The sequence below is a fragment of the Dendrobium catenatum genome, unplaced genomic scaffold, assembly GCF_001605985.2.
Source record: "Dendrobium catenatum unplaced genomic scaffold, ASM160598v2 original_scaffold_52041, whole genome shotgun sequence".
Lineage (NCBI taxonomy): Eukaryota > Viridiplantae > Streptophyta > Magnoliopsida > Asparagales > Orchidaceae > Dendrobium > Dendrobium catenatum.
This window is the reverse complement of record NW_021370495.1, coordinates 5,769-18,837: the sequence shown is the minus strand read 5'-3', so window position 1 is coordinate 18,837 and position 13,069 is coordinate 5,769. Positions and strand designations below refer to the sequence as shown.

The following is a 13,069-nucleotide window of genomic DNA, read 5'->3' as shown; positions in this document are numbered from 1 at the left end:
GTGGTGGGAGGAAACCCGGTGAGACGCCAACGACGAGATAGACGAGTGACTGCTCGATCCATGTGCCAACCTCGACGACACTTGCAAAGGTATAAGCTCATAAACCCTAAACCTTTGAAAACCCGTTCTCGCCGCTTGCAACGCGGCGAACGACCAACTCATGCACGCTTTTCTCTAGCGTGGTGGGAAGGGAACCCGGTGCGACGCCTACGGCGAGGTGGGGTCAAATATAAACTGCTTATTTTAAACTGGTGCCCGCAACCCATGCACGCCTTTCTCTGGCGTGGTGGGGAATAAAATTATTACGGCCGCGGTGTCCTCGTTCGAGGGCACCTACCGTGCACGCTTTTCTCTAGCGTGGCAGGAGGCCCAGTTTTCCTTAGTTTTCCCCTAAACGGGGGAGACGCCGGAAGGTTGCCGAAATTTCGGGTAAATGCAATTCGTACTTGGGACAATTTGGAGCTTTACTTGGACATTGATTGGAGCATCAAATGGACTTAATTCAAACTTAAACAATATAATAACTTCAAGTGCAAACGAAACAAATAAGAAAACGGCTCGAACTCAAGTGAACTGCAGGGGACTTATGAACTCGGACCGGATTGAACAAACAGTGAACTATTTGAACATGCAATCAAACTTGCAAAGACGCGGAGGACTTGTACTTGGACCATTGGACATAATACAAAGATTTATAACTTAAGAAAGATAAAGTTGAAATGAGAACATAATTTAAACTCAAACTTGAACTTACAAATGAACTACAACGAAGACTTGAGTTAGAATATAATCTTGAACTCAAGAGACTACAAAGGACTTGACAATTTGAGCAAAGATAGAACTTGCACTTGAACAAAGGCAGAGGACTTATAAACAAAGATAGAACTTGATATTGAACATTCAAACTCAAGTGACTTGAACAATTTGAACCCAAATTCAAAGTAAATCATAACTTTGAACTTGGACAAATACAAAGATGAGCAATCAATAGAGAGTTTGGCTTGAATCATTGTACCAAATTCCTAATTAAGGCTATAAATGACTATTTCAATTGAAATACAAAAAAAAGATGATGTCAAACTAATTATAAACTATTTTTGAGGACAAAGATATTGCAAAGGGAGTCCATTTGCAAGCAAGTAAAAAAATTCATCAACTCTCAAAGCGTTCAAATGAACACCGATGAAAGGACACAATGCTTGTAATAAACAAAGCTTCAAGAGGAACTTGCAAGCAATCATCAACAAGAAAGAAATGAACATATAGCAACATGTTCATGATATAAGATTTCTTTAGCCAACATTAGAGATTTATCACGTTGGTTGGGGAGGTAATTGTCATCAAGCAAATTTACTATACAAGACTCCAAGTCATTTTCAAGTAACAAGCAAGTGGAACTTTATAATTGATGACGATTAAAGGGTTACTCATGGATGACAATAATAAACACACAATGGAGTTGGTAGACTCATCAATGATCATATATGAAGAATGTAAAAGCTCCCCTACAACCTACATCAAACATCTCATATATACAAACGACGAGCATCATGAGTACTAAATGACGTATAGTCAAAGGTTGCAAATTATCAGTCAACATGCATGAGAAGATTGGTGATGAATGCAATCCATTTAGTAATCAGTGTTAGTATACAAAGTGAATGTGCTCGATCATCCCTACAAATCACTATAAGAAATTTATTGTACACAAAGTACACTACTTGCAAACAAATACTAAAAGGACTACGACAGAGAGTGACTTCTACGAGCCATCATGAATGACCCATCGAAAGTCTGAAATAAATACCCCTGCACGTGCACTATAAATTGTATACATATAGGTACACTAAAAGGGAAAGTACAATCTCAACCCGCATGGGCCCCGGCGAGCGTGTTATTGGTACATACGTGACGTCTAGGGATGCTGCGCGGGTTGACAAGTGAATTCTAGTTCGAACCCGATTCTCCTATATGGGTCAATAGGAGTCGACAAGGTTCGAACTCTCAAACAAATATACGGTTGCTACGACCGGTATATTTGTCTTAATACATTTATATTAGGCCCTTTAAGGCCTATAACAAAGAGAATTCACTGATGGGGGTATAAAGCCTACAAGATAAAGGGGCCAGGCACGGGAAAACCAGCCAGCACTGGAAATAAAGGGGCCAGGCACGGGAAAACCAGCCAGCACAGGAAACCGAGAAGACATAGTGGAGGAGAAGAGGCAAGTCCACTCCGAAATGAATCCAAGAAATATTATCATACCTTTTTGAATTAATGAGCTAGGAAGTGCAATTAATCTCCAATCATTGAGCTAAACTTCAGCTCAAGCATTTATGAGCTAACACCAAGTAGAATCCCACAATTTTTTTAGCTCCATACAAAGCAACCAAGGCCATACCCGAGAGCAACCACCACACCAAACCAAAATCAGCAAGCAGCCCAAGGGCAAAGTGGACCCAAGAACAAGCAAACCCAAGGTTCGTCATGCCAAGCACCTTCCTACCATGATCATTGGAAGCCCAACCATCATAGGATAGCATAATAAAAATAAAACACAACTAATATTGTTCAAAATACAATAAAACATAAATAAACCAAAAAAAAAATGAAAGCATCAATTCCCCCCTGATGGGAAAATCTCATCTCCTGATGAGAAAGCTTCCACAGTTCTTTTAAAATGCCCTGGATGACGCTTTTCAAGTTTTTTTGCATTCATCCAAGTACAGTCCGTCAAGGGGCGATTTTTTCACTTTGCTAAGAACTTCATGTGTTCACCATGCCGAGTTTTAGTAGTTCTGACATCCATAATTTCTTCAACTTGCTCATCATAACTCAAAACAGATGTGGAGAGAGGTAAAGTTTCAAGTTCCACATGATCATCAGTATCTCCTTCATATAAAGAAAGATCAGAAACATTAAACACAGGAAAAATGACAACAGAAGAAGAAAGATCACAAAAGATAAGCATTTGAGCCCAATTTTTAAGAACATGAAATGGTCCAAATTTCTTCCTGTTTAATTTTTAAAAAGTACCAACAGGAAATCGTTGGCGACGAAAGTAAGCCATAACCAAATCTTCTTCTTTGAAATAAACCTCTCTACGCTGTTTGTCAGCATCAAATTTGTACTTCACATTAGCCATTCGGAGTTTTTCAAGAACTTGTTGTTGGACAGTTTTAATATGGTCAAAAGTTTCAGAAGCTTCAACATTATTTTATTTGGCAAAGGCAAACAGTTTCTATCTAAAATGTGAGGTATAGGCTGACCATAAATGATTTCAAATGGAGTTTTACCAATGGAGCTATTAACAGAATTATTGTAAGCAAATTCAGTTTTGGGCAAAATCAAATCCTATTGGGATGGTTTCTCACCTGCCAGGCACCTCAATAAGTTTTCCAAACTTCGGTTTACAACTTTAGTTTGCCCGTCAGTTTGTGGATGATAAGCACTGCTAAACTGAAGAGTAGTTCTTAATTTTGCCCAAAGTGTTCTCCAAAAATGGCTCAAAAATCTAGTATCTCTATCAGAAGTAAAAGTGCGAGGAACACCATGAAGACGAACAATTTCTTTAAAAAATAAATCAGCAATATATAAAGTATCAGAAGTTTTCTTGCAATGAACAAAATGTGCCATTTTGCTAAATCGATCTACCACCACAAAAATGGAATCAAACTTTCTAAAAGTAACAGGCAATCCCAAAACAAAATCCATAGAGATATCATCCCAATATTTATTAGGAATTGGAAGGGGAGTATATAAACCAGCATTTTAAGAAGTTCCTTTAAAAGCCTGACAAATTTTGCATTGTTTCACTAGTTTAGCAATTTGTTTTCTCATATGAGTGCTTGGAGCTTTTGAAAGCCCAAATGACATTACAAGCCATTCATACAAATCCTCTTTTGTTTTAAAAGCAGTTTTTCATTCATCTCCAGGTCTTATTTTTATTTGATGATACCCACTTCTCAAATCAATTTTAGAAAAGATTTTTGTACCGCTTAGCATATCTAGCATGTCATCCAATCTAGGAATAGGAAAGCGATATTTAATAGTGATTTTATTTATACACATTCTCCACGTACCATTTTTTTTTGGAGTTAATAAAGCATGTACAGCACAAGGACATAAACTATCCTTAATCAAACCCTTTTCTAGCAAATCAATCACTTGCTTAAAAAGTTCAGCATGTTCATTTGGACTTATCCTATAATGGGTAAATTAGGCAATGTTGCTCCAGGAATTAAATCAATATGATATTGAATATCTCTCATCGATGGCAAATCTATAGGTAGTTCTTCAGGAGATAAATCAGAAAAATCATCGATTAAAGATTGAATTTCTTTAGGAATTTGAAGCACATAATCAGTTTCTTTTCCCAAAACCAAATAAACCACATCAGAGTGTTTCAAATCATTCGCATTCAAAAGCAATTCAGGAGAACTTATTTTAGCAACTTTATTATTTTTAGCAGGAGAATCAGGCATATGTTTTTGCGGATAGAGAGTGAATTCCTTGTTGTTTGAATCAAAGAGTGAGTATTTTTCTCCCCGTTGTGAATAGTTTTATTATCAAATTGCCAAGGTCGTCCCAATAGAATGTGACAGACTTCAAGAGGCACAACATCACAAGTCACTTGATCTTTAAAAGACCCCCCAATTGTTAAGCTAACAACACATTGCTTTGTGATAGGAACTTCACCACCCTCTTTAAACCAAGAAATTTTATAAGACTTAACATGCAGTTTGGACTTTAATTTCAGCTTATCAACCATCAATTGAGATACAAAATTCCCTGAACTTCCACTATCTATCATAGGAGTGCAGATTTTTCCCTCAACTGTATAAGTTGTTTTGAAAATGTTTCTTGTAATGCACTTGTCCCTGTTATCAATTTTTGTTGTTAAGATTTGTCGGATTACCAAAAGTTCTTCTCCTTCATCCCCCTCAACATCAATTTTCTCTAATTCTATGTCATCTTCATTTTCAAACTCATTTTCTTCCTCTTCATCTACTTCTTCGTTGCTTTCAATGAAGTTTGTTTTTGGCGGGTTGTTTTTTCTACAAGTTGCAGAAAGATGACCATAAAGCCCACATTTGTAGCATGGTCCGATTAATTTAGGTTGTTCAGAAGGCTTAGGACCCATAATTCCTTTTCCCTTATCAGCATTTTGATTTTCAAAAGGTTTAGCTTTAGTACCTGATGTTCTCACAGAAGTTTGAGATTGATTCTTAGATTCACCAATTGATCATTATTTGTATGTTTTCGTTATCTTGTTATGACCTCTTTCTCTTTGATGCTGTTTTTTAATTTTTAATGTCATTCGGTATGCCTCGTCAACTTTTATTACATGATGCAAGTTCAATTGATCCTGAATTGTCCACTTAAGACCGTTAATGTATCTTGAAACAGTTTTCTCTTCAGATTCGTCTAAATCATTTCTTGATTGAAGTTTGTAAAACAGTTCCGTATATTCTTCCACATTTTGAGTTCCTTGCCACAAATTATTGAATTCTTGAAATAGAGTTCGTGCGTGATCAGACGGTAAAAATTTTCCTCTCATTTTTTCTTTCATCTTTTCCCAGTTTTGAATATTTTCTTTGCCACGCCTAAGTTTATTGTTTTGCAAACTTTTCCACCATGTAAGAGCATGACCATTTAATTTTAAGCTTGCAAATTTCACCTTCCGATTTTCAGGAATTTCTTTCCAATCGAAAAATTGATCCATTTTCTCAAGCCATTCAAGAAATAGATCAGGTTGCAACTTACCCTCAAAGTTGCGAACATCAATTTTAATCCCAAAATCCCAATTTCGTTGTCACCTATTTTGGTTCCTAGGGACTTCTTCCTCGCTTTCAGATGTTTGAAAATGTTGTTGATTAACATTAAGATTAGCAAGGGTATTAGCCATTTCATTCATTTGATTTTGCAAATCCACTAATTGTTGCATAACATTATGCCATTCCCCCAGATTGTTAGCCACTTTAGAACTCAAAAGAAACAAAGGACTCACCAACCAAGGATTTCCTAACTCGCTCTGATACCAACTTGATGCAAGCAAAATTAGAAAAGAGACAAATTGGAGAACACCATGACAAGACTTAAACCAAACTTGATTCATATAAACCTTGCAAACATCCAAACAAACTTAAGAGAAACAAAAGCCAAATCGAAGAAAACAAAATAACAATATAAAAATGCTATCCTCAATAAAACTGTCTAGCGGTCTCCTCACATGCAACGAAAGTAAGAATTTTAAGAAAATTGTGCTTAGGCTTGCAAACCAAGGGTCCACCACTGCAAAAGAGTCCAACGTCATTTCCAAACTCCTCCGGCAAATGTCTCCAAACTTCAGCCAACATACACTTCCAAAGCTCAAGAAGAAGGATACAAGTGGAGTGGAACTTGTGTAGAGAAGAAGGGGTTAGAAGCCAAGATGAAATAGAGAAAAGAAGAAGGGGATGGAACAAGCTCTCAAGCTTTTCCAAGAAGAAACGCTCAGGTTTTTGTAGAGTTTTTACTCACAATCATCAACAACCTTTTTCATGCCAAAACAACTCTCTTTTATAGGCAAAAGAAGGTAGACAAGTAGCCATATCACCTCCAACCGAAACCAATAGGAATTGGGGAAATGAAAGGCCAAAAGTCACCAAGTAGAATCTTAAAGGACAACAAAGACTGCAGCAGAAAACTGCACAAAAAATAGGGTGAAAACCACGAAAATTCCCCCCAAAATGCCACGGGAAAACAGCTAGCAGGAGACCCGAAAAAACCAGCACAAGAGGCCAAGCACCAGGACACGGGAACTACAGCCAGCACAAGAAACAAAGGAGCTAGGCACGGGAAAACTAGCCAGCACAGGAAACAAAGGAGCCAGGCACGGGAAAACCATCCAGCACAGGAAACTAAGAAGATATAGGGGAGGAAAAGAGGCAAGTCCACTCCAAAATGAATCCAAGAAATATTATCATACCTTTTTGAATTAATGAGCTAGGAAGTGCAATTAATCTCCAATCATTAAGCTAAACTTCAGCTCAAGCATTTATGAGCTAACACCAAGTAGAATCCCACAATTTTTTTAGCTCCATACCAATCAACCAAGGCCATACCCGAGAGCAACCACCACACCAAACCAAAATCAGCAAGGAGCCCAAGGACGAAGTGGACCCAAGAACAAGCAAACCCAAGGTTCGCCATGTCAAGCACCTTCCTACCATGATCATTGGAAGCCCAACCATCATAGGATAGCATAATAAAAATAAAACACAACTAATATGGTTCAAAATACAATAAAACATAAATAAACCAAAAATAACTGAATGCATCAGGTTTTAGGGTGAAGATGGGGAGGAAACTGGCTGTTGGAAGGAGAGGGTGGTGGCCGATGGTTGAAAAGGAAAGGGGTTTGGTGGCCGGTGGTGGGGAAGAGGATGGGAGGTAGAAAGCTGGCGGCTAGGGGAAGATTTAGCCGGCGGTTAAAGGAGAAGGAGGTGAGGAATTAGATAAAGAAAATAAACCGTGAGTCTGACTCTTCCAAAGTCTGATGGGTATTGCGTTGCCCTTCACCAAGGGATTTCAACCATGAGCCTGGACACATCCTGCGGCCGGTGGGTATTTTATTGACCTCACATAGAGACTTCCACTCTCTTAAGAACTCCCATCGCTCTCAAGAACAAAGTGTAGAAATACTTTTTTATTAATCCATCATTGTCTAATACAAGAGCAAGGGCCTCTATGTACAGACCTTAAAAGAAATTAAAAGATAACTTTGCCCATTGGGCTTACATAAGACAAGACCCTTAAGGGTAAAAATGAAAATGCATAATTAAATTAAAAATACAATTAATAAACTAAGATAAAAATGGAGGGATCTCGGCCATCAATTTTCTTCTCTTCTTTTGATTAACGTCCACCGTCGGATGTCCGCATCACATTTTTTATAAAATAGAAAAGTAAAATTTTAAAAATTATCAAAAGACCAGCCTCAATCCTAAATGTTTTGCAAATGCTATGTCCAAAAGCTCAGTTGTTAACCTGAACCATCAGAAAGGAAAAACTAATCACTTGCATAAGCAATATTAAATAAGACACTGCATCCCACAACACAAACATCAGTACACAATGAAACACACCGCATGGTTCATCACATGAAAGCACCAAATGAACGTTAAAATATTGGGTGGTTATGGAGGAGGCCAACATACACTAATGGTTTTCGATAACATGCAAGTTCTTGCTAGAAAAAGACAGATCATCGAAAGAAAAGGAAAAAATGGAAAGAAAAATACTACGTTAAAAATGAATGACCAGAATAAAGCATTCAAAATATCAACTAAGACTTGTACCTGTTAGATCCTCCATATTTGCAGGCTTCACATCAACAATGTTAAAACTCTGGCTGCTAACTTCCAAATTCCAAAGATTTATTCGCAAATCATCTGCTGATATAAATGTCTCACCATCACTGGAGAGAAACAATTTAGAATAATTGTTGTCATATGAGAGAGAGCAAAAAATTACACAAAGCATTATATGTACATTTAAATAAAGAACTTGATTTTCGAAACTGACAAGACATCTAGAACATATTATAGCATGCAGCACATGTGGATCCTAACGTGTTAACTTATCATTAATTTAAAAAAAAAAAAAAAAAACTTATCATTAACTACATTTGAAAAACTGAATTATCAGAAGAAAATTTAGGATTTGTTGTGAGGTAACTTCCAATAGCTAGCAGCGAAAGCTATGTACAAGTCATGATGGTGACCTACATAATTAGGGTTGCAATCATGACTGACAGATTGAAGATTACTCAAAAGTCAAACCAAACTTTTGTTCCAAGCAAAATCAACAAGTCAACTAACAAGCCAAGTTCAACTGTAACTAAATTAAGTGTCAATCAAATCAAACTAACTCGAGGTAGGACTTGAATGTAAGAATGCAAAGCCCCAATATGCAGCTGTGTATACATTTGGAAGGTGAGCTCCTTTGAAGCTTTCCTTTTTATTGAAACCTTATAAGTCTCCAAGCAAAAAAAAAAAACTTCAGATTCTACTAGTTGATTTTGTCATTTTTACATATAAACTATGCTAAACCTTTTAAGTTGAGACCCGTAGATGTCTTTTTTGGTACGGCGGAAAATCCATATGCAATATTGGAGCTAGGACAAATTTTAGAAATTGGCATCATATTATTATTAATAACAGGAATAAATATAAAAAAATTAACAATAGAAATAGTCACCCAGTCAACGGACAACAGTAATTTAAATTTTTGTTAAAATATAAACATTTCTTTTATGTTAAAATATAAAAAAATTTTGATGAGATATATAAATACAAATTGATATCAAAATAGTGATAACGTAACATTAAAAATACGTGATATTTTATAGCATAACCTTTTTTTTAAAGAGTTATAGATTAAACTAAATTTGAAGATTTATATAATAAAAACAAAAGTTCGTAGAGTAAACCTAATTTTAATTTAACTTTTATTTTACTTGTCAATTATGTATTGGTTGGTAATATATTAAGAGTATGTAGCGATAATATTTGCAAAATATTAAAATGGATAGCATATGATACTCTCTCTCATATATGATAATTGAATAGTATAATTTATTTGATTTAGTTATAGGCACAAACCTGTCACATCTGAGCTGTATTGTATTAATATTCATTCAATTATTCTTGTAATAAATGAAACCGATTGGGTATCTAATGTGACTGACATCCATGCAATGTTAATTATATATATATATATATATATATATATATATATACTTGAGTGACTCCAAATTTCAGTATGTGAGTTTCACACTATAATTTAGAGTTTTTCATCTCTAAAATCGACCACTTATAAAATCCCAAATTATAATATATTGCTTAAGCTAGCTTATCAGAAAGTGAACACTCTTCTATTAAGTAGTTTCAATTTGATACTTAAAAATATATGTAGGCCGACCATAAAATAAATTATGTGGATTTTCGTGACACATATCATCGTATTATAGAAAGCACACACCACAACACTTGCATTATAAAATGCTTGCACAATTATGCTATCTATATTGATTACTCACCTACATAGCATGCCACCAAAATCAACAAATAAGGAGTAATTTAAGAGCAAGGTTTTAAAAGGCGAAATCGGGAATCGAGGCATTTTTTTCTATGCGAGGCGAGACGTAAGCCTCGAGGCGGATCGAGGCGTAAGCCTCAAAACGATTAAAATAAATTAATTTAAAATTATAAATAATGACAAAAAATAACAAAATATCATGTCAACTATAAATTTGAAGATTTGTTCCAAGATAATATCGGTCTATCGGGGGTCCAAGGGGGCACCCCCCTAGCGGGGTTCGACCTGCCCGGTCAGGTCGCGGGGTCAAGAAGCAGTGCCCCTGCGGGGGTTTCCGGGGGCAGCGCCGCTAGAACAAAATTTTATTATAAGAGTAAATTTGAAATTTTCTGCTTGGTTTTTATGTTCGTAAGTTGTTTGTATGAAAAAGATACCGAGCGGTACCGAGATGCTCGATACCGAGCATGTACAGCTCGGTACCGAGTGATACATGGTCAGTACCGAGCGGTACATGCTCGGTACCGAAGCGTGACGAACTCAAACCAGCGGTTTAACAGGAAGAAAGGTCGTTCCCGAGCACTCCTGCTGGATCGAAGAACTCACTTATGGTCGAAGTCGAACGCCAAGCAGCTCTCAAAAGGGACGAAGCGAAAGCAGCGCGCTCGAAAGATAAGGAATTTGTTCTTCGCTGTGAGCTCCGTCAAATCCTAATGAGGCGTCGCCTCACACTGCCTCGAGGCGTTACGCCTCGACGCGTACGCCTCGTTGAAAAAAAATCGCACGCCTCGTCAAATACATTGAGGCTTAAGCCTCAAGGCGCCGGGTTAGCGCCTCGAACTGAATCGCGCCTCTGTTCGGATGCCTTGACCGCTTTTTTAAACGTGGATTGGAACGTTTTCAAACCAACTGAGTGGATTTTTATGAGCATTTTTTTGCCCTTAAACAGGAAGGCTTGATAGTAGAATATCGCGAGAGATTTTGAGTACCTGGCGAGCCGATTGTATTGGCTGTCTGAGACTATTTTGGAGGGGAATTCCATGAATGGGCTTAAATAAGAGATTCAAGCAATAGTGAGAGTCATGAGGTCTTGTGACTTGGGAGGGGCTATGGAGCTAGCTCAGCTAATGGAGGATGAAAAGTACCAAGAGGGGAGCCATAGGCAGACATTCAGGTGGCTCATACAAGATGTCTACCACTTTCTTAGCATCCAATGGGCTTACACCGGACAACCTTCGTGAGACCCTAAGGGAGAAGCCAGGAGAGGGAAGTGGAGGAAACTTTAAAAAGATGATAGAGGGAAATGCATGAAAAGAGAGCAAAGGGATTATGCTTCCATTGTGATGAGAAGTACACTTCGGGGCACAGGTGTAGGAACTGAACTCTTTAGGTTCTCACCGTCTGTGATGAAGAGGAAGCTGAGGAGGGAGGTGGGAGTGAGACATGCATATATGAGGAGGTCAAGCTGCATCTAGATGTGAAAGAGGTCTCTATGAACTTAATGGTATGATTCACTACGAGTCATACCATGAAAGTCAAGGGGGAAATAGCAGACCGGGAGGTGGTAGTGTTGATTGACAGGGGGGCTACCCATAATTTCATCTCTAACTAGGTCGTGGATCAATTAGGGGTAACATTGGTAGATACAATGCTATGGCGTGTTGATGGGTACGGGGAAGGTGGAGACGGGCAAGGGTATCTCTAGGGGAGTTAGGGAGCACTGGTGTCATCTTGGGGATGAAGTGGTTACAGACCTTAGGAAACACTAATGTAAACTGGGGGACACTGAACACGGAGTTGTTGTTGGAGGGGAGAAGAGTAGTGATCAGAGGAGACGCGGGGTTATCTAAAGCCATGGTGTCTCTCAAAATCATGTTAAGGAGCATACAGGAAGTGGGGGAGGTTTCTTCAAGAAGCTACAGAGATTAGAGGGGACTAGATTGGATGAGGGAGGAAACATTCCTATTTCAGTACAACTGCTAATATAGCAATTCCGTGAGGTCTTTTAGCCACCTTAAGGATTTCCACTAACAAGTGAGCAGGCGCGTGTCATCGCCTTGAGGGAGGGGGTGTAGCCCATCAATGTCATGCCATACCGTTACCCTCAATTTCAAAAGAACGAAATTGAAAAATTGATCAAAGAAATGCTGGAGGAAGGGATCATCAGGCCTAGTCTGAGCCCTTTTTTAAGCCCAGTCTTACTAGTTAAGAAAAATGATGGGAGTTAAAGGTTCTGCGTGGACTACAGGGCTTTGAATAAGAAGACTATGCCAAACAAGTTTTCCATCCCAGTGATAGATGAGCTATTAGACGAGCTGTGTGGGGCAATTATCTTCACGAAGATAGATTTGAAGTCTAGATACCATCAAATTCGAATGAATGGTAGGCTCTGTTTAAAAATGCGCAATAAGAGGCGCGCCTCTGCGCAATTCGTCCAAAAACCGCCTCGAAGCTTACGCAATTCCATCCCTGGCAGAGGCGTACGCCTCACATGGACTGAGGCGCGCCTCAGAGGTGCAATTGCGCAATTCTTAGTGAGGCGTACGCCTCATGGGAATGGACCCACCCACTTAAAATGAATGTTTTTTTCTCCTTAAACCCGCACGACAGCAGCTCCTTCCGAATTTTTCTTACCCGCATGGCTCAAAATCGCGAAACAGAGAGCTCCCGCACGGTCCTTACCCGCCAGCTTACCTTCCCGCCGCTTCTCCCGCCGGCGCCGCCTCTCTCCGGCGAAGTTGAAACTTCCGGCCGCCCTCTAGGAGTACTCCACATTGGATTTTAGGTATTTTTTTTAGTTTATGGTTAGATTTTTCAAGTGTAAGAAAATCTAGGGTTTATGTTTTTTTATTGTAAGAAAAACCCTTAATTTCTCATTTACGCAATTCTGTGTCCGTGAGGCTTACGCCTCAGACCGCCTCGAGGCTTTCGCCTCGCCTCACGGACGAAAACCGCCTCGAGGCTTAATTACGCAATTTTAAACCTTGA

The 13,069-nt window shown here is 38.5% G+C and overlaps 1 protein-coding gene across 1 annotated transcript in view; it reads right to left on the bottom strand.

The window, feature by feature from the left end:
* LOC110116397 (serine/threonine protein phosphatase 2A 55 kDa regulatory subunit B beta isoform) overlaps positions 1-11,123 on the bottom strand; it is a 63,966-nt gene extending 52,843 nt beyond the window's left edge. The window contains exons 1-2 of the mRNA XM_020849940.2: positions 11,071-11,123; positions 8,344-8,462 (exon numbers count right to left, since the gene is read on the bottom strand). Coding sequence (XP_020705599.1) covers positions 8,344-8,462; positions 11,071-11,123 — 172 coding nt within the window. The remainder of the gene's footprint in view (positions 1-8,343; positions 8,463-11,070) is intronic.
* Between the last annotated feature and the right edge of the window lie 1,946 nt (positions 11,124-13,069).